The 22881-nt window shown below is 40.2% G+C and overlaps 1 protein-coding gene across 4 annotated transcripts in view; it reads right to left on the bottom strand.

Annotated features, from left to right (window-relative positions):
* Positions 1-22881, bottom strand: part of CNTNAP4 (contactin associated protein family member 4) — a 252819-nt gene that overhangs the window by 193010 nt on the left and 36928 nt on the right. For 3 of the 4 annotated variants that reach the window (XM_023245047.2, XM_023245046.2, XR_006590678.1), the window contains exon 2: positions 22178-22288. In XM_023245047.2, the coding sequence (XP_023100815.2) occupies positions 22178-22288 (111 nt within the window). Of the gene's footprint in view, positions 1-13806; positions 13942-22177; positions 22289-22881 lie in introns of those variants that run through there. The other variant, XM_045046819.1, reaches the window with a different exon arrangement.

Below are 22881 nucleotides of genomic sequence, written 5' to 3'. Positions count from 1 at the left end.
CAAGAGAAAGGATAAAAACCAAAAAACCCTATGATCATTGCAACAGATGCAGAGAAACCATATGACAAAGTACAACATCCATTCATGATAAAAACCCTCAACAAAGTAGGGTTAGGGGGAAAACACTTCAACATAATAAAGTCCATATATGAAAAAACCATAGCAAACATCATCCTAAGGTCAGGAACAAGACAAGGATGCCCACTCTCTCCATTTTTATTCAACATAGTACTGGAAGCCCTAGCCCTAGCAATTAGACCAGAAAAAGAAATAAAAAGCATCCAGATTAGCAAGGAAGAAGTAAAACTTTCACTATTTGCAGATGACATGACACCATACAGACAAAACTCAAAAGACTCCACCAAAACACTACTAGAACTGATAAATGAATTCAGTAAAGTTGCAGGACACAAATCAATTGTGCATAAATCTGTTGCATTTCTATACACTAATAATGAAGCAGAAAGAAATTAAGAAAACAACCCCATTTACAACTGCACCAAAAACAGTAAGATACCTAGGAATAAACCTAACCAAAGAGGTGAAAAACCTGTACTCTGAAAAACTATAAACCACTGATAAAAGAAATGGAAGCTGACACAAAGAAATGGAAAGGCATTCTATGCTCATGGACTGAAAGAACAAGTATTTTTAAAATGTCTATACTACCCAAAGCAATCTACACATTTAATGCAATCCCTATCAAAATACCAACAGCATTTTTCACAGAACTAGAACCAAAAATTCTAAAATATATACGGAAGCACAAAAGACCTCAAATAGCCAAAGCAATCTTGAGAAAGCAAAGTTGGAGGTCTGGTAATTCCTGACTTCAAGTTATATTACAAAGCTGTAGTAGTCAAAAGAGTAGGACATTGGCATAGGTCGATGGAACACAGAATAGAAAACTAAGAAATGAACCTACAACTATATGGCCTATTAATCTCTCACAATAGGAAAAAGCCTCTTCAACAAGTGGTGTTGGGAAAACTGGAAAGCAACATGCAAAAGAATGAAACTGGACCACTTTCTTATATCATATACAAAAATAAACTCAAAATGCATTAAAGACCGAAATATGAGAGCTGAAGCCATAAAAGTCCTAAAGAGAGCAAAGGCAGTAATTACTCTGACATCAGCCATAGCAACATTTTTCTAGATATGTCTCCTGAGGCAAGGGAAATAAAAGCAAAAATGATCTTTTGGGGCTACATCAAAATATAAAGCCTCTACACAGCAAAGAAAATAATCAAAATAACTAAAAGGTAACCTAAGGAATGGGAGAAGATAATTACAAATAACATATCCAATAAAGAGTTAGTATCCAAAATATATAAAGAACTTATAAAACTCAACACCCAAATTAAAAGCAAAAATGAATGGGACCTCATCAAGATAAAAAGCTTCTGCACTGCAAAGGAAACAATCAACAAAACTAAAAGGCAACCCACGGAATGGGAAAAGATATTTCCAGATGACGTATCGGATAAAGGGCTAGTATCCAAAATCTATCGGATAAAGGGCTAGTATCCAAAATCTATAAAGAACTCACCAAACTCCACACCTGAAAAACAAATAATCCAGTGAAGAAACAGGCCAAAGACATGAATAGGCACTTCTCTAAAGAAGACTTCCAGATGGCCAACAGGCACATGAAAAGATGCTCAACGTCACTCCTCATCAGGGAAATACAAATCAAAACCAAACTGAGATATCACCCCACACTGGTCAGAGTGACTAAAATGAACAAATCAGAAGACTATAGATGCTGGAGTGGACGTGGAGAAACAGGAACTCTCTTGCACTGTTGGTGGGAATGCAAACTGGTGCAGCCACTCTGGAAAACAGTGTGGAGGTTCCTCAGAAAATTAAAAATAGATCTACCCTATGACCCAGCAATAGACCGGCTAGGAATTTACCCAAGGGATACAGGAGTGCTGATGCATAGGGGCACTTGTACCCCAATGTTTGTAGCAGCACTCTCAACAATAGCCAAATTATGGAAAGAGCCTAAATGTCCATCAACTGATGAATGGATAAAGAAATTGTGGCTTATATACACGATGGAATACTACTTGGCAATGAGAAAGAATGAAATATAGCCTTTTGTAGTAACGTGGATGGAAATGGAGAGTGTGATGCTAAGGGAAATAAGTCATACAGAGAAAGACAGATACCATATGTTTTCACTCTTATGTGGATCCTGAGAAATTTAACATAAGACCATGGGAGAGGGGAAGGGGAAAAAAAAAGTTACGGAGAGGGAAGGAGGCAAACCATAAGAGACTCTTAAAAACTGAAAATAAACTGAGGGTTGATGGGAGGTAGGAGGGAGGGGAAAGTGGGTGATGGGCATGGGTGGGCATCTGTTGGGATGAGCACTGGGTGTTGCATGGAAACAAATTTGACAACAAATTTCATATTAAAATAAATAAATAAATAAATAAATAAATTTTTATATTCCAAAAAAACAACACTCAACACCCAAAAGATAAATAATCCAATTAAAAATAGGCAGAAGAAATGAATAGACGTTTCTCCAAAAAAGATACCAGATGGCCAAAAGACACTTAAAAAGATGCTCAATACTACTCATCATCAGGGAAAAGAAAATAAAATCTACAATGAGATATCACCCCACACCTGTCGGAATAGCTAAAATCAAACACACAAGAAAAAACAAGTGTTGGTGAGGATGAGGGAAAAAACGGACCCTCTTGCACTGCTGGTGGGAATGCAAACTGGTGCAGCTGCTGTGAAAAACAGTATGGAGATTCCTCAAAAAGTTAAAAACAGAACTACCCTATGACCCAGAAATTGCTAATCTTTCCTAATCTAAGACTATTCTTAATTCTTAATATCCTTAAGCTCTGATTAAATGGTAATTTATTGGGGCACCCGGGTGGCTCAGTCGGTTAAACATATGACTTCGGCTCAGGTCATGATCTTACAGCTCGTGAGTTTGAGCCCTGCATCAAGCTCTGTGCTCACAGCTCAAAGCCTGGAGCCTGCTTTGGATTCTGCATCTCTGGCTCTCTCTGTCCCTTCCCCACTCGTGCTCTGTCTCTCTCTCTCGAAAATAAACATAAATTTAAAAAAAAACACTAATTCAAAGGGATACATGCACCCCTATGTGTATAGTGGCATTATTTACAATACCCAATTTATGGAAGCAGCCCACACATCCATCAAATGATGAAGGGATAAAGGGGTAGGATATATAAAGTGGAATATTACTAAGTCTTAAAAAAGAATGAAATCTTGCCATTTGCAGCAACACGGATGGAGCTAAAGTATAATGGCAAGCAGAATAAATCAGAGAAAGACAAATACCATATTCTTTCACTCATGTGTGGAATTTAGGAAATAAAACAAATCAGTAAATGAAGAGAGAGAGAGAGAGAGAGTGAGAGAGAGACAAATCAAGAAACAGATTCTTAACTATTGAGAACAGAATTACCAAAGGGGGAGGGAGAGGGAATGGGTGAAAGAGGTGACAGGGATTAAGAAGTACATTTGTTGTGATGAGCACTCAATGATGTAAGGAATTACTGAAACTAACATAACACTGTATGTTAACTATACTGGAGTTAGTAAAATAAATATAATATAAAATAAAAATAAAATAAAATAAAATAAAATAAAATAAAATAAAATAAAATAAAATAAAATAAATCAGTTATGCATCTGTTACAGATCTTTCCTGTAACAGATGCATAACTGAGTAGAAGAATATTGGGTCATGTTATGCACCCTTTGTACAATTTTTAAGTCCACCATTTTTACAAAATTATCTAGATCAGAAGTCATGACCAAATCACTTAGAACAAACCCTTCCTTCTTTAGCTCATTTCCCTTCCTCAGGCCTTTTGGCCAGCCTTTTTCAGTATCCTTCATAGAGCTCCCTTTCTCTACTTTTGTTTAAAAGCGAATACAACTCTCCTCTTTAGCTTTCATTCTCAATAAACTGCATTTCTCATTGCCTATGGCTGCAATGATTAGTTTTTTGTTTTTTGGATGATGATGCCTAAATCTTTATTTTTAAGCTCTGACTTCCCTTTGAAATCTGTATCCCAAATCCTGAATGTTTCCTATAGATCTATTCATGGATGCCCTATAGATAACTCCAGCTCAACCTTCCAAAAATGGATGCCTTACCTCCTGTCAGAACCAGATGGCCACATCATTCCAATCTTCACTCAGACTGAAATCTTAAAATCACTTCTAATTATTCCCTTTCAATAACAGAAATAGAAATTTCTATATGTGTAGAAATCGCCAAATCTGGTCAATGTTACCTCTGAGGCGATTTTCATTACAGCCTTTGCCTTTTCATGATCCCTGCCTTGGTTTGAGCCCTTGTTATTTCAACCACTCCATTAAAAACGTACTTTCTATATTTATTTGTTAGTTGCTTAGGGATATAATCTTGAATTGAGTAAATAAGATAATAAAAAGAAATGAAAGCATTTTAGAGATTTTAGTGGGGTGACATTGGCAGGGCTTGGTCACCTGCGGGTACCCCTTTAGATATCGGATGTTGGGAGGGCGAGGAGAAGCTTATAAAGTCCAGGATGATGGCTTGGAAAACTTTCTAGATGGTGATGCTGACAGTGAAGTCATCAGTGGAAGGGAAATTTGTTAGATGTAAAATGGAAGGAACAGGAATCCCGAGGAAGCACGAAAGATATAGGATACTGTGGAGTGATTCATGTTAGAACAGAGGGGCAGCTCTTCCAGGGTCATGACAACGAAGGAAGCAAGACCAGTGGGATTTGGCTACATTTACAGGCTTTGGAGAGGAAGACAGGAAATTGTGTTCCTGCCTGATGTCCTACCCTTCTGGAAATCTTTAGTATGTGCCTCTTAAAGAACCAATCTATTTTTGTCATTGTTCCCAGAATTGGTTTAGTAAAAGCAAGCTGAATAATTTTTTCTGGTAACAAAAGGAATCTTTCTAGGCACGTCATTTAATGCAACTTCAATTCGGCATTGGAGGTATTGGGGCCTCATAAAACAGTGCGGTTTTCTATGAAGTCTATTCTCATTCGTCACAATTTTGCTTGAATGCTATGTACTCCTCTCACACAGCCAGGAGTCTCTTTCCTCCACCTGTCTGTGGCGGCTCAAACAGCACCTCTCCCGCAGTCTGGCTGGCTGTTTACAAGAACTTTGTAATATGAAAGAATAGAGCTTATATATTTGTTAAATTAATAACTAACAGTCAGACTCCATACTAAAATACCATTGTCACACTTAAGTCTGACCTTATAAAAACTTTTGTGAGCTGGTCAGACATAAAAGGGAGGCCTGCCATTAGCTGAGCTGTTACTGTTTGAATATGGCCAAACTCAGAGTGACATGAACTAAATTAGATGGTGAGGTGACTTCAGAAGGTCAAAGGTCTGTAACAGTTTTGCTTTCTAGTAACAAAGGAAAAATGATGGACTTTTTTAATGAGCAAAGTTGACATTTCAAAGGATCTTAAACTCTTTTTTGCCATTTCTTGTATAAGAAATAGTTCTGATTAATTCTCACCAATCTTTTTTTTTTTTGAATATCTGAAATGTGTCTTGAATTCCAATGAACAAATGAATATTTGGTGAATACTGATTTAATAAAGTATCTTTTTTATTTTTTTAATGTCTATTTTTGAGAGAGACAGAGTGCAAGTGGGGGAGGGGCAGAGAGAGAGAGAGAGAGAGAGAGAGAGAGAGAGAGAGAGAATATGAAGCAGGTTCCAGGCTCTGAGCTGGCAGCACAGAGCTCAACACGGGTCTCAACACCACGAACTGTGAGAACCTGAGCCGAAGTTGGACACTTAACCAACTGAGCCACCCAGATACCCCCTTACCAGGAATCTTTTATGTTGCTCTTGGGTTCCTGCTCACCTAAAATTAAATTCTTGTAGTTTACGTGTAGTTACCAAGTGGCAGATTTTATGTTTTTGAACAATATCAACACTATTAAATTTTCCTCATACCTTTTACAAATAGGAAGAAGGCAGAAATGAAATGTCAAAAAACTGAATCTGGGAGGGGCTATGAAATTTAGGACATTTCTAATTCTTAATTAGAACTATGAAAGCATAAGGAAATAGAAGGGTACGAAATATTACCTTCTTTTAAAAATCTCTAACTGCCATCCCTCATAACAAAGAATATAGAATTTATCTCCCTAATCACAGAGACTGGTTATGGTTTTCCGTATTGGATCACACACAAGTTTTTCAGAGAAACTACCATATACAAAGGAGTGTCAATATCACTCTGATCACCACCATGAATACCCACAATCAGGGGACCAAGTGTGATCACTGTACCTATCGGTGCATACAGAGTCAAAATAAATGCCAGGAATGACTCAGGGTCACCAGCTATAAATAGAAGTTGCCCACATGTTCTACGATGTGCTTCCTTATCCTGACTCATTTGATTCTCACAACAAGCCTATGAGATGAAAACTATTATATTTCCTACTTTAGACAAGAAGACACTGAGACAAAGGGAGATAGTCTCCTGTGAAAGGTCACAGAACTACACTAAAATCAGGCAAAGCCTCAAACACAATCGACTCCAGAGCCTGTTCCTCATCACAGATGATAAGGCTTCCACCTTCGGGAAGTTTGCTTTTTGTGAAACAGTATGCAGACACGTGAGCAGGTGATGCATATTATACGAGGACTTGAAACAGGATATACACTAAAGATGTTTAGGATCTAGAGAGCATTGCTGGCTGAGTGACTAGGGAAAACAGAAACATTCCACTGAGGTTCTAGGGTCGGGTTCTGAAAGGTCAAAACGGAGAGTTGAAGCCTTCCAAGCAGAGGAATGATCTGAGGGCAGACAGATGCAAGACACATTTTTCAGAATGGCAGTAATTGGACTGAAGGGAGAGAGAGGGCATGGAGAGGGCGGTGGTCATTAAGGCAGGAAAAGAAAGTGGAGTCAGAGCGTTGAAAGTCTTTCATTCAACGCTAAGAAAACAGCAGTCCAACTTTCAGCATCTGAGGACTACTTAGTGGGTTTTGTGTTGGGCACACGTGTGGACCACCAACTTCAGATAAATTAATATCAAAAAGACCATCTGAAATTTTAAATGTATGGAATAAACAGTATTTAAGGTCACTAATAATATGCATGCTTATTCCCACTGGTCTACATGAAGATATTATTTGCAATCTTTGACCAAGCTATACCAGCGTAATTGGATAGTTTGACCTGTTTGGGCCACTTCTGTAGCCAGTTGCTTTCACTTCTCACTCTTGATATTTACTCTATAAAATATTTCAACTCATATTAGTAGGTCACTGAGAAAAAGAGAAGATTCTGTGGATCTGTTGGAGATTTCTGTATATTTTGATCAAAGATAGACATTGAATGGAGAACTGTTCTCTTTTTAGCATAAAATCAAACAGTAGGGCAACCAACATGCCCAACCCCAAAGCTGGAAGTTTGAATGTTACAGCTTAGGATATACATTCTTTTTTTTTTTTAATGTTTATTTATTTTGAGAGAGAGAGAGATAGAGAGCAAGCGGGGAAGGGGCAGAAAAAGGGAAATAGAGAATCCCAAGCAGGCCACATGTTCTCAGTGCAAAGCCTGACAAGGGGCTCGGGCTCCCAAACTGTGAGATCATGACCTGAGCGGAAATCAAGAGTCAGATGTTTAACCAACTGAGCCACCCAGGCGCTCTGGGATGTACATTCTTTTCTTTTTTAAATTTTGTTAATGTTTATTTTTGAGAGAGAGAGAGAGACAGAGTATGAGTAGGGGAAGGGCAGAGAGACAGGGAGACACAGAATCTGAAGCAGGCTCCAGGCTCTGAGCTGTCAGCACAGAGCCCGACTCGGGGCTCAAACTCACTCAACCGCGAGATCATGACCTGGGATAAAGTTGGATGCTTAACCGACTGAGCCACCCAGGTGCCCCCGGGATGTACATTCTTAACACACTTACTTGTTGTATGTGGTTCTAGAAACAAGTTTTTTAAACTATGGTAAAGAACTTAGCTGTATTGTGAATATACAAAACAAAAACAAAAACAAACACAAACAAAAAAACACCATATTTATAGATTTTTTAAGCAACAAACAAGTACTGAGAGCACGTCAAACTCTTGGTTCAGGTATTTTGCATCCCAGTCCAATCTGTAAAATATATTCTAATGTTTTTTCCCAAGATCATTGTATGTTGGCTATAAGAGGTAAGCCAGGTAAGTGGCTATAATTCAGGTAAGTGGTATGCTGGTAAGTGTTTAATATGTTGGTCCCTGGGGAGGGTCCAGGGGAGGGAGTCCTGCTTTATAGCATTTGTCAATTCCTGTGGTGTAAATGCTCCCTTGATGGCAGATTTCAAGCTCCCGACTTGGTAATGCTGAGTTGGGAAAGCTGCTGACAGCGGGCTCCCACAAGCCAGCAGGGTATCGACCACAGCTCAGATAAGCTACTTGGGCAATGCAGCTAGAATCATATTGCAGTCATGAATTTCTCAGTTACAGCCTCGGGTATGAAAAATGCATCTTTTCCCCTAACTCAATCTAATTTTCTCTCTTGAGTTTCTGTTCTCTCTAATGTAGAAAATCAATCTAATCATTTCAGAGGAACTCAGTCCAGTTCATGGATTACTCGGTCAAGTCAGGATTTTATTTCTGTCACCTTAGGTTTCAAAATGCTTGCAGGGGTCTGTCTCCCCCTTCTGCCAGCCCTGTAAGCTGGGGACAGGAAGACCACCTTCTGGTCTTCTCCACACACAGTCAAGCAGCCTCCCCTCCCCTCTGCTCCGTGGTGACTGGCCAGGGGTGGGCCGTACTTTATCAGGGCATTCAGGTGGTCTTCCTTCCTCCCATCCCGGGGGTGACCCTTTGCCGACACCCACTGCTCCAGTCCCTGCCTTCTACATTCGTTCCAGGACCCACAGCAGCCCTTGGTTCTCTTCACATGCCACCTCGGGCTGCCACACTCTCTCTCTGCCACACTACCAGCCCTCCACAGCGCAAGAGGGTGCAGGGCGCTGGTAACTTATCTTGGGGCAGGCAGGCCCCTCTCCGTTGCCCACCCTCCTCACAGCCTTCATATGCAGTTGCCTGAACGTTGAGTGCAGGGCTCTGACACATTTCCCACCGTGGACTTAACCTGGGGCAGGATGTCAGGGAAACCTGTCTTCATACTTGCTTGCTCATGTCCAACCCTCCTTTCTCCTCCCCTCAGCAGGACACGGGGAAAAGGGATTCCTTCGGGCTCCTCAATTCCCCTTCAAATCCTTTATATTCTAGGCCTAAAAAGTACCCACTTAGCTTTGTTCCCAAGCTGTGCCATGACCACCCCCCTTTCCTTAAGCCTTGGGTGACATGTGTGCCTTGGATCTGGAAGAGGAGAAGGAGACAGCTGGGGACGTCATACCCCTTTCTGCTCCCCAAATCATCTCCCAGACAGACATGTCTCTGAAGGAATTATTATTGTCATGAAAAACGTTTTTGTCTTCCTTCATTAGAGGATTTATGTGCTCACCTTTCCCACCATCAACCAGCGTGCTTTAATGCAGAAAAGCAGAAACACTGCCCACGTGTTTGCACAATACAGCGAAAAGAACTCCCCACCCGACTTCCCAGTGACCACAGTTTGGTAAGGCTGTAACACTGGCACCTGTTACCGTCTGCCGACCATCCTCTGTGAATGGAGCCTCTCCTGTCTACCCAGGGCCACCTAGGTCCTGCTCCACCGCACTGTCCGGTCTGCAATAGCACACCAAATGATCCAGAAAAGGCGTTTCTCCCGCAGTGGGTCACCAAGGCTAACCAGACTGATGAGTGCTTTTGCTCTTATGTAGGCTGAAGCAGGATTAAAACTCCGGAATCAAGGTAGTCCTTACATTGAAGAAAGCAGGAGGCTACTAGCATATTCTCATAATAGTTACTCTTCCACATTCAGAGCCACTAAAAAAATACGGGTTTTGATAGCGTCTTTTGCTACAAGAATTCTGCAAACAGCTTATTCTACTTTGCTTCCCAGAATGTCAGTAATGAGACGTAATTTTGCCACAAGAAGTGCAACTTCGATGCATACGTAGTTCTGCTCCTTTCCATTACAGAAAAATTCTTAACACTCACGTTAGAAAACACTAGTTTCTTTCCGTTTGTAACTCTATTGATATCCTCTATTTGTGGAGACATTATTCGCATTTCTTTTGGCTCTGTGAGCACATTCAAAAGAGTTGATTTAAAGTCTTTGTCTACTAGGTCCAATGTCTTTGCTTTGTCTATCCAGTGCTTTCCTTATTTAGATGCTCATATGAAGTCACCACATTCAAATACTCACATATCCCAGCTTGTGTGGATTTATTCTTCGTACTAAAATTATGGTCTCTTCTTATATTTAGGACATTGTTCAAATTTCTATTTCTCACTTTTTTATTCCATTTATACTTTTAGGCATCAATGAGCTCTTTGTGTATTTGTGCTAACTATAGAATTAATGTCATATAGTATTTATTAGGTTTACTTAGATTAAATAATTAGATTTGTAGAATGAACCAAGCATTAGCACACAAATTAAGCAAAGATGGGTTAGTTAAGAGAAACTATATTCTGTTAGTAAATGGTAGACAATTCATAGGTTACGTTACAGTTCAATTTGGAAATATTTATGAATATTTTTTATTATTTTTTTCCTTAAAACTACCAAATAATCTGCTCAACCACTGCAGAGTATTAGCTGGACTTTTTTAATGTTTATTTCTTTTTGAGAGAGACAGAGACAGAGACAGAGACAGAGACAGAAAGAGAGAATGAGCTGGGGAGGAGCAGAGAGAGAGAGGGGGATACAGAATCCGAAGTAGGCTCCAGGCTCCGAACTGTCAGCACAGAGCCCAAGGTGGAGCCTGAACTCACGAACTGTGAGATCATGACCTGAGCCAAAGTCAGACGCTTAACTGACTGAGCCACCCAGGCACCCCATTAGCTGGACTTTAGAAAGCACATTCAGAAACATCCACATGTGCAAGGAAAGTGGCACTGAAAAATCTTAAACAGGCAAAAACAAGGTCACAACTGTACGTGCAAATTTATTTTTATTGAGGAGAGCCTCAGAATTACATGACCAGTTATGGCTCTGTTAAAATAACCTTGGTTAGAAATCCCAAAATTGCATTAGTGTAGTAGCAATGGAATCTAAAAAAACGAAAAAACAAAACAAAAAAAAAGGAATAAAAGAGAGAGATTGCAAACCATGCATCCACAGAATTTATCATCTTCAGGAGGAGGGATCAAGAGAGAAATAAAAGGTGATTCTAAGAATGTTAAGCCATGGCGATTAAGATAACCAGCAGGAACCAGAAAAAGAAAAATAATTACGAGCAGAAGCTGGCTTGGAGGTGATATATTTAACTTTAAGATATGTTGAGCTTTTTCGTAAAGACAAGGCATCTAAGGGGCAGCTGGAAAATTCCAGCAGGCAGGTGAAAATACAAGAAAGGAGATTGTTAGACATGTTTCTCCTCCAGCACAAATGGGGGAATTGTCTGCACAGGCCTCCTCCTGGAGGCCCTGGCCGTGGATCAGCTCATTCTAGGAGGGCATGCACAATGCCAAGGTCAAGGATGAGGTTTTGGAAAAACCCACATAAACATTCTCATTCTGGCAGCGTCTCTGATCCTGTTTTTCATTTTTATACAGTCAGATATTTTTATATAGCCTATTAAATCAGTTACATTTTATATGGCCAATTATATAGTCCATCTTACACGTGTCCCTTTTATTTCCTACTGTTAATATTCATTACATGTCAACTTTTTTTTAAAGGTACAAAAGATAAGAGAAAAATAACAACCCTCAAATCACTTAAATAGGATTTGGGGCTAGCTTTCTACTTAAATTATTAGACCTTTAAGGACCTGACAATTCCCACTGAGGGAGGAAATCTTTGATATATAAAGTCCTGTTTGAGAAGAAACATAGAGAAATCCTTACAAAATTGTGTAATTTTTCCACATCTTTTCTCGTGGAATTAGATCTGCAGGGCAGTCTTCAAAAGGGTTACAGTTACAATTCCAATGAGATAATTTATGGGAACAGAAATTACAGATCATTAGACAGCAGATGATAATGACAGACAGACAGAGGATATATGAAGTGACGTCAGCAAGATGACAGAACGGGAGGGGTGCCTGGGTGGCTCAGTGGGTTAAGCGTCTGACTTCAGTTCATGTCATGAACTTGTGCTTCATGACTCTGAGCCCCTCATCTGGCTCTGTGCTGACAGCTCAGAGCCTGGAGCCTGCTTCAGGTTCTGTGTCTGTCTGTCTGTCTGTCTCTCTCTCTGCCCCTCCCCCACTCATGCTCTGTCTCTCTCTGTGAAAAAGGAACATTAAAAAAAAAAAAAAAAAAGATGGCAGAATAGGAAATCTCCTGCTTGTATCCCCCCTGTAACAACAATAACTTGGCAACCCTCCATTGACAAAGGTGCCTTTGTGGGCGCTCTGGGACCCAGCTGCAGTCCAGGAACAGGTCTGCCCTCCCAGGGACCCACCGGGAGGCACACCTGACCCCAGCCCTGGAGGCAAGCCCTCCCGTGTCCCCACGTCTGTGGGAAAGGACATTCGACAACAGCTCTGTACCTGGGCTCCCACCCCTCCCGGCCGCTCCGGACAGCAGTTCTGCCCTGCAGAGACCGGGCCAGGCCCTCCTCACTGCTCCATCAGGAAGCAGTCGCACCCGTCCTCCAGCAGGTCAGCCCTCAAACCTCAGTCTGACTGTGGATCTTGAAGGGGTCCTGGGCCCCATTCCAAACCCTCTCAGCTGCAGCCCGAAGCAGTCGTGCCCACTCAGGCACCCCGAGGGAGACTCATGCCTCACCCGCACACGCCTCCAGAAGCGGCCCTGTGACTCGGCTCCGGCTGCTCTTAGCCACAGTCCTGGAGCAGCCCTGCCCACCCAGGGGTCTGGCAGGAGACATGCTCTTCCATGTCCTTGAAAGCAGGCCTGCACACCGGGCTGTGCACCCTGACGTGGCCATTTCGATCAGTTCCAGCCCCTCTCAGACACAGTCTGGGGCCAATCCTGCAGCCCAGGGCCCTGTCTGGTGACACTCCTTCAGGCACGGACAACAATGCAAGGCTGTACAGATCACGAAAAATCAGGCAGATAGGACACCACCGAAGGACGCGGACAGGAATAAACTTCCAGCGACTGACCCCAAAGAAACGAAGATCTACAAATTGCCTAATAAACAAGTCAAAGGACCATCAGAAAGAAGCTCAGTGAGATACAAGACAACCTGGGCAACTGAACAAAATCAGGAACACAATGCATGAATAAAATGAGAAGTTAGTCTCATTGTGATGCATCTCAGAACTTTCCACCCTGAGGACCAAGCGGGGAAGATTTTCTCCATCAGTTTTTGTCCTCTGTTGGTCAAGATTAGCCTCACAGGCAGACAGTACTCCCCATACTCCGCTGCCAGGATTTTAATGCCCGGTGGATTCGCTGGGAGCATCCAGGGAGCCATGGGCAGGAAGCTACAGGTAAGCGGTACAATCTCGGACCAGGCCCTCTTGCACCTGTCGGGAGTTGGACTTGCTCCTTACCATGCTGGCCAGAGAAAGAGGTGTGGCTGAGGGGACGTGTCACCCAAGAGGCAGCCAATAGATTACAGCACATCTTTAATTACAATAGTCTCTAAAATGAGTGTATACAAAAAAAAGATGGTTTTCTACGGCTAGCTACCTTCACGCTTCCTCTCGTCGAGAAGATGCTCCGGATTCTTCTGCACGGTAGCAGACTAGAAAGCTCCAGTTTGGTTATACAACCCACCTGCTAGCAGAGCCCGCGTGCCTTCCAGCCAAGACGGTGCATTCTCATTCTGAGGCTGAGTCCCAGACCCCTCCACAAATATATGCTAACATTCTGTTTGCAGTATTTTGCATTTATATTCATGAGAGAGAGTGGCTTTTAATTTTCCTTTCTTGTTTGTCCTTGACGGGGTTTGGTATCAAGGTTATGCTGGCCTCACAGAAGGAGTTGGGAAGTATTTTGACTTTTTTTTTTTCCGTCCTCTGGAAGAGAACGTGTAAGATTAGAGTTTTATCTTCCTTAAAAGTATCTTGGAGAATTCACGTATGAAGGCATTTTAGCCTGGAGTTTTCTCCACTGGAGCGTGTGAATTATGGATTCACTATCTTTAACAGACAGAGGGATATTTAAATTTTCTGTTTTATTTCTTGGGTACGACTTTTCAGGTTGTGTTTTCAAATCATTTTTTTAAATCCATTTAAATTTTCACCATCATTAGCAGAACGTTTGTTAAAGTGTCCTCTTGCTGTATTTTTGTCTTATTGGTGGTATTCTACGTCTTTATTTCATTAACTAATGCACTTTTCTTTTTTTCCTTTCCTTTTCCTTATTTTGGTTTAATCTGCTGTTTCTTAAGCATTTCTTGAGAAGTTGAAGAACTAGGCAATAAATGGATCATTAATATTTAGACTTCTGTCTTGTGTAATTTGTGCAAGTCAAGCTATCAGTTTGGACCTAGCTGCGTCTCAATTTTGACCCGATAGCCTTTTGTTATCATTGAATTAAAATGTTTCCTAACTTCTGCTGAGATTTCTTTTTGGAAAGCATACTAATTAAAGTCCACACCTTTCTAGGTTTTTTAGTATTTCCTAATTATTGATTTCTAGTTTAATTCAACTGTATCCACAGTATTTATTCTGTCTGATTTAAATCCTCTGAGATTTATTCAAACAATTTTTTATGGCCCAGAATAAGTTTAAGTAAATATTCAAAGGTACACTGCCTAAGAATGTATATTCTATAGTTGTTGGGGGCAGAGTTTAATGCATCCTGCCCATTAAATAAATATAATTACTACTTATTTATGTATTTTGTCAAATTTGTTCACTTCGCTGTTAAAATCTTCTGTATTTTCACTACTTTTTTTTGCCCACTTCCTCGATAAAATACAGAGAGAGAGAGATTAAAAACCCCTTCCTATGTTTTATGTTTCAATTTATATTGTCTATTTCTTCTATCATTTCTGTCCATTTTTCTTTATATATTTTGAACCCCTGTTATGTGTTGCAGAAAATATCAGGCTCACTATATGGTATTTTCTTTCTCTCCAGGATCTTTGCCCCTGAAGGCCTGGCTATCTTGGGTTTTTATCAGCTGTCTTCAAGCAGTTAATACTTTCTGGTTGGTTTACTAGTTTCAAAAATGCAGCTGTTACAGACTGAATGTGTCTCCCCAAAATTCATAGTTGAAGCCCTAACCCCCAAGTGATGGTATTTGGTGCCTTTTTGAGGTATTCGGGTTTACATTAGGCCTTGAGAGTGGGACCCTCATGATGGGATTAGTACCCTTTCAAGAAGAGGAAGACAGAGATGGCTCTCTCCACACAGACGCATCAAGGAAAGGCCCTGTGAGCACACAGCAAGAAGGTGGCTGTCCACAGCTAAGGTAGGCTCTCTCCAGGAACTGAATCTGCCAACGTCTTGATCTCAGACTTCCCAGCCTCTAGAACTGCAAGAAAGAAATGTCTATCGTTTAAGACCTCCAGTCTATGGTATTTTGTTACCGTGGCCCAAGCTCAGACACGAACTTTTCTAAACTGATCACACACCCAGCCGTCTTGTTCGGCTCGGTTTCTTTACCATGAAGTAGGACAAAATCTTAGGTACGATTTTACCATCCAGAGTTTCCTGGGGGATCAGGCAGCGTGTGGAACTTCACTTGAAACTGACTGGCTTCTTCCCCTTCCTCACCCTGCTTCCTCCACTCCCTCACTGTTTTCTCCCGGGAGCTACCCCCTAACAAACCACTGGCACCTCAGTCATCACCCAGAGTGTGCTTCTGAGAGAATCCAACCTAACACACCACCTGATTACTTAGCTCACGTTTTTCTCCGTACCTGTATGTGAAATTTCCCTACTCAGCCCTGTGAAAAATGTTAGATATACACAAAGAAATATGTTAAATATTAATGATAATTGTAAATCTCATGAATGCATTTTAATTGGCCAAATTTGAGCCATGGTATCAATTTCAGTAGGATCACATTTATGACTTGAATTCCTAGATCCTATGGCAACTTAAGACATTTCCTAAGCCAGGAACATTCTGTGTCTCCTAGTTTGAGTGGAATTAGAAGAACAATCTGCCTTCAGGGACTCTACTTACCTTCTTCTTGAAGGGCCATCAATATCACTACTCACTCTCTCCATTACCAGAGTGAGTTAGAAAGAAAAGGTATTGCCTATATAGTATTAGAAATGAAAAGAGTGCCATAGAATTGTCATAGAATTTAGAGATCCTCAAATTCAACCCCATACTTTTATAGGAAAGGAGAAAAGAAGAGGTAATTTCATTTCCTTAAGGCAACTTGCAATTTAGGATGACGATCTAGTTTTCATGTTTCTAAAACCAGATTTTCTATCACTGTAAATTGCTTAGGGTTGGCTACTTGGCACATTCACTCAGGTTACATTATCAGGTTGATTTAGAGCTGAAAAAAGTGCGCTACAGGGCAGACAAAGACAATAAAGGTAAGTTAGAGGGATGACCAAGACTTTGGCAAGAGACTTGAGAAGGAAAGGAGCCCAGAAAGGAGGGCGATATCCAAAGTGAAGAGAGGGCCAAGCGACCAAGCAGACAAGCACCTCTGGTGTTAAGTCAAGTGAATCAATAGAAGAGTAGAAGTGATTCTATATTAATCACAGAAATGATAGCAAATTCTCTCCTCTTTTAATGAACACAGGATATAGGTATATGGAGAAATAAGATGTAAATCTTTACTCATTTTTTTTCTACCTTCTCAAGGCCAGCACACAAAAATATAATCTATAAGCATGAATCACACACTACGGACCATAAAATTGATCTAGACCTTCATTTTCCAAACCTTTTCCAAAATGTTAATCTCCTTGGAAGTTCCTGTGTAACTGCATAAACCAATTTCCAATTGCTAAAAAAGTAAAATATTTTACATAAAGGCATCAGATCGCCCTAGTTCACAAACCTGGACTACGATATAGAACATACTTCAAGCTAATACTGAACATATAAAACATAGCTTTTGTTTTGCTTTATAATTAATCAGGAAAAAAACCCAACACTTACTACCAGATTATATGGAAGCCTGAATTCCCCGAGATTATCCTTGTAATTTATATATTTGGTCCCATGAGGTCTGCTAAAATGTGGTTAACTGGCAGGGCACACTCTGAACAGTTTAGCGTTCTCTTGGGACTGTGCTTTTCTTATCGCCATACCAGAGCCAAGATCATTTTCGATAGAGCCAATACCATTTCAATGCTATCAATAAAGCCAAAACCATTTCAGTACTATCCCTATTCTTCTAGTAGAAAATTAGGAAATTAAAGCACAGTGGTTAAATACTTTTCCCGTCCTTAAGTAAGAAGTAGTAGTCATTTAAACCCAAGAATGGTGAATTGGTCTCAGAGATGTCTAATACAGAAGTGTCTGCTTTCCACCTAAAATTTTATGATCCACTGGAGTGAGTAGGAGAGTAGGTTAGCTGAGGTTCAAGCGTGCTGGGGAAGCTCATGTTCTGTGACTACAGGGGTAATTCTCAGGGATCTGACTCTTCAGGGATCTAGTCGGGTTTCAGTGCTCTCATCTCAGTGTTAAGAACTGTACATCTCCTAGTCCTGGAGATAAATTACGGCATGAGACAGAAGAATTGGGCAGAGCTGGTAAGAAGGCATGTATTCACTGCCTGAATCAACACGGACATGCATGCCCCTTGCAATTCAGATAATTGTTCAGGGACCATGGGCTTACTCGGGCACCTCAGATTCTGGGATAATGGGAAAGCAGGTGATATAGAAGCAAACAAGCTGGTAATATCTTTTCTTCTCGAACAAACTACAATAAAAGGCCATCCCATATGCACCAAATCCATATTCTTCTCAGTCAGGAAGCTTGCCCACACCATCTCTGGTCCTAGGGACCTCTATGCACATTCCTGACCCACACCCACTGTACCAATGAGGGTACCCTTTCTTTAGGCTTGAGGTTTTTTTTTTTGGTGCTGTGCAAAACCCATCTCTTATTCTTTTCCTCATGAAGAAAGTATTGGTTATTAAGTATATTAATGCTATCGTTTGAAAATGTGATAATTATAAAAGATTTTCTGCACTATGTTTAACAGCAGGAAACATTCACCTCATCTGTCCTCTTAAGCACTGACATGTAGCATGCATACCTTGGGGATTTATCTTTTGGGTTTTAATTTAGGCATCATAGTTGTATGTGAAGAAGCACAATGATTTAGGGCAGTAAGAATCACCAAATAATTCTGCATAGAATGTCATAATTATTCTCATTAGGAGTACATCTGAAAATGGGAGTTCTCTCTGTCAATTAGCCAAATATGCTAATTTCTCTACAGATAGATGCTTGATGTTAACAGCAAATTCTATGGGCATGGGGAAAACATTGCTCGGCAGGCATTTAGAGTGGAAGGGTTTAGCTGCAGTGAAGAAAAACAGACAATGGAGGGGTCCCTGGGTGGCTCAGTCAGTTAAGCATCTGACTTCAGCTCAGGTCATGATCTCAGTTCCTGGGTTTGAGCCCCATGTCGTGCTCTGTGCCGGCAGCTCCGAGCCTGGAGCCTGCTTCAGATTCTAGGTCTCCCTCTCTCTCTGCCTCTCCCCGACTCGTGCTGTCTCTCTCACACACACAAAATAAACATTTAAAATTTTTAAAGAAAGAAAGAAAGAAAGAAAGAAAGAAAGAAAGAAAGAAAGAAAGAAAGAAAGATAAATAGACAATGGGAAAACAGAGACAAACATTCAACTTTTAGGAAAATAGGATATATTCCGACCTTACAGAATAGATGACAGAAAACTTGCAGAATTTTTCAGTTATGGGAGCAATCTGCTATATAAATAAACACAGGTACATATGTATATCTACACTCATACCTATAAATACACGTAAGTATGATAGTTTTATTTACTGCTTTATGATTTTACATGTGTACATAAGTATATCAGTTGGCAGTAACCCATTTCCTAGGTTTCTCGAGTACATCAAAACTAAAACTTTCATTTGGATTACACTGCAGCCTGAGGGACAGTTCTGCATCTGTGGCCTCATTATATTCCGTCGTAAGAACACACTTGGACTATCAAATGGCACGCTAGAGCCTGTCTGAACTTGACATGGACACTAGTTAACTTTAGCTGCCAATCATCATTCAAACTACATGGAAGCTGCAGCAATATGGCGGCATATAATGGCAGAGAGAGATTTCATTCTAGTACGTAGCCAGTATTAGCAGGGATGGGTTTTTGTTCATCTGTGTTGTTTACCCTTACATCTGGATTATTCCTCTGAGCTATGAGATCTTTCAGATTCAAACTTGGAGGCATCCTCCCAGTACGAACAAGTACGGAGAAGTCCTTTCCTCAGGGGCACTCTTACCAGCTTCCCAGCACTGCTTTAACTAAATATCACTAACTGGGCAGCTTAAAACAACAGAACTTATTCTCTCACAGTTTGGGAGGCTGGACATCCAAAATCAAGGTGTTGGCGGGGCCATGCTCCTCCCCTTGTAAGCTTTAGAAAAGACTCCTTCCCTGCCTCCTCCTAGCTTCTAGAAGTTGCTGGCGATACAGACATTTCTTAGTTTGAAACCCCATCATTCCAACTTTTGCTTCCATTTCTACATGTTCCATTTCTACATGGCCTTCTTCTCTCTCTCTCCGTCTCTTCTGTCTCTGTGTGTCTCCAAATCTCATTCTCTTTACAAGGCCTGATCTGGAGCTCACCCTAATCCACAATAACCTAAACCGATATGACCTCAACTTGATCACACTGCAGAGACTCTAGATCCAAATAAAGTCATATTCATAGGTATCAGGGTTAGAATTTGAATGTATCCTTTTGGAGGACACAACTCAACCCACAACAGCACTCAAGTGGCAAAATTAACTTAATATACCTCCGAAAATGTTCATTTTTCTTTGTCCCTCCTGAGAGACTCATTATGTTCAACAGTATCTTTTTCTGGTCTTCTTCTCCCGCCCCGGGGTCTAGTTATTTTCACAGTTACCCATGGCATTTATCTCATGGATGGAGAACAGCCGCTGGATAAGCTTGATTCTTTGTTTCTTGCTTGTTTGTTCTTTGGCTCTCAATTTTCTAGATTCCACAGGAAAGAGGTCACTCTATCCGTGTTTCTGGGAGACCTAGGCCTTTATTTGTTGATTCAGTTTATTTACATGTGATCTGCTGACTTGGTTAAACACCCTTCCACAGCCTGATCTAAATATACTACAAGGAATGTTGATAGTAGAAATAATATATAGCCTTTAATAAATCACTCAAGAGCTGACATTCCTTTGTGAACACTTGATGTAATTAAGAGGGAAGAAAAAAGAAAAACTAAATAAAAAAGAAAAAAATGTAATCAAGTAGGTTGACAACCAGCAAAAGATAATTAAAATGATCCTGTTTTGTTTCTCCATTTCATTAACATGCAAATGAGATTCATGAAGTTTGATACTGTGGTTCACCAAGAGCCAGAGAAACGAATTAAGAATGAAAATGAGTCTCACTGGTGGAGACTTCTGACGAGTCTATAAATTAATGAGAAATACGATTTGATCCAATTCATAACTTATATACATTTTGTGTGATTTATTGAATCTCAGCAAATGAAATAAAGATAGTTAAATTAAATTTTGTATCCTTCCATGGGCCAAATCCTAAGAAAGCTCCTATTTCTCAAATAGAGCAGTGGTAAATGTTATACCCTGCCTTACTTTGGAAAGGAGTATAAGAGAGAGACCTCACTGCAAGATCAGTGCTGTGATGTCAGCATTCCTGCTTGGAGAAGCACAGGTTCAAGAGTTGGACTGGTCTGCAGAGGGGCTAGGAGAGCTCACTTGCCTGTGGTCAGGAAAGGATTCAGAATTGCGAATAAGGAGAGAGAATCCAATAACCCTCACTCTAAGGCAAATAAAAGGAACGGACAAGCAGTATCTACACAAATATATCCAAGGCCCCACAAATTCTCTATTTGATCAAGGATCTCCGTTCTTACTCTCCATTGATGCTTTCACACTCAGATACACCCAAAGGTGACTGTCGCAAATAATATGAGATGACATTTTAAAATAAACTTAAATTTATTAAGTCATGCTAAGGTGTTAGATATTTATCATGTGTACCAGATGGCAAAACACAGACACAGACACACACACACACACACACACACACACACACACACACAATTTGATCTATGTGTTACATCCAATGTGCATCGTGCTGAAACACTACAACAGCACCGAGGATAACATCAAGGAGAAAAATGAAAAGAAGTGGCTGACATATGGCATGCAAGAAGGGGATAATAAATGAGCAAATCACGGTTTCAATAATATATGATGTCGGTGTCTATTTTTTCCATGGTTGCTAAAAACGTTTTCTGTGTTAGAACTGCCAAGCCTCTTTCTATAGAATGTGAGTGCAGATGGCTTTTGCCTTCACGTATTATGGAAAGGGGCCATGATGATGCTGTCTCTAAGTGCAGAGAGTTTTGAAATTCTCTCTTAGTTCAACGGCAAGTTGCCTTTTAATTATCTGCGCTTTCCCTTAAACATATTCAAGCGATCAAACACAACCTACCTATGAGACTGTCAACAATATGAACTGCATATTCCTAGAGGAGCATGAAACTTATTAAGTTCCCATTCTTCCACAGGAGAGAGAATCATGCCATCTACACTGAGAATTGCGCAAACTGAGGGCTCCTTATTTTTAAATAACTAGCGTCTTTGAAAATTACTTCTTCTCACAAGCTTCCTGTTTAACTTGAAATAGGGGGTCAATTAGATTTTTCATGGCTACTATATACATAATGATTAGATCTTGTTTTAGAAACGTTTACGTCATAAGATAAATATAAAAGCTCACCATACTGAAGGATTTCAGTTCTTTGGGTGCTGAAATGATGACACGGGCTTTAAAATAGGATGTGACCCTTTGCCATCCCAGAACCAGTCCCATACGTCATATACTTGTGAGTTTCAGCCATTTGCTTACGGAGACATGTACTTCCTTTTACAATAGGTCACTTATAATGAGTTCATTAAAAGAGAATGGAAAATTAGGGAGATTCAACACGAACCAATCAAAAGGTAAAAAGCAGACTTACCATCTCTTCGATTTAGCCTTGCAAATCCAGGACCGTGACTGCTAGAAAGTTCAGATGAACTGCTGAACGATGCCGGAGACAAGGCAGACACCAGAGGCTCATCACAATCATCTGCCAAAAGGGGAAATCCACATTCAGGTTAGTACAGTGCTGACAACTTTCTTGGATTCCATAGGTCAAACAAACAAACAAACAAAACAAAAAATACTAGGATCTCTAACAATATGCCCACTGCTTATATGCAATTTTCTCCTGGAGGCCTAATAAGTTCAATAAGAAAAGAAAAAACAAAACTTAAAGACAAGAGAATATGAAGAAAAATTTTGTAGAAATTGTAAAATAATATAATATCTTGAGATAGAAAAGATTTACCTAAGCAAGAAACAAAAATACCTAATCAGTATACAAATTTACAAGTAAATGTATGTAAGGAAAGATTTATAAATAAAACTATATTAAAATCAAGAAATCATGGTTGCTAAAAGATGCGTAAAAAAAAATCACACGTGGAAAGTACATGCAAAACAGCATGTGATTAGTATTCAAAATTAAGGGAAACAAAATAAAATAAAGACAAAAACTACCTTTAAATTGGTTCGAAAAAACCCTTGGAAAAATGGCACAAGGCAAGACCAGAGAGCTCACATAACAGAATGTATATAAACCGATGTTCAAACTCATCAGTAAAAAGAAGTGTAAATCAA

Source organism: Felis catus, chromosome E2 (assembly GCF_018350175.1).
Source record: "Felis catus isolate Fca126 chromosome E2, F.catus_Fca126_mat1.0, whole genome shotgun sequence".
In the NCBI taxonomy this organism is placed as follows: Eukaryota; Metazoa; Chordata; class Mammalia; order Carnivora; family Felidae; genus Felis; species Felis catus.
Note: the sequence above shows the minus strand (reverse complement) of the source record. Positions and strands in the feature narration are given on the sequence as shown.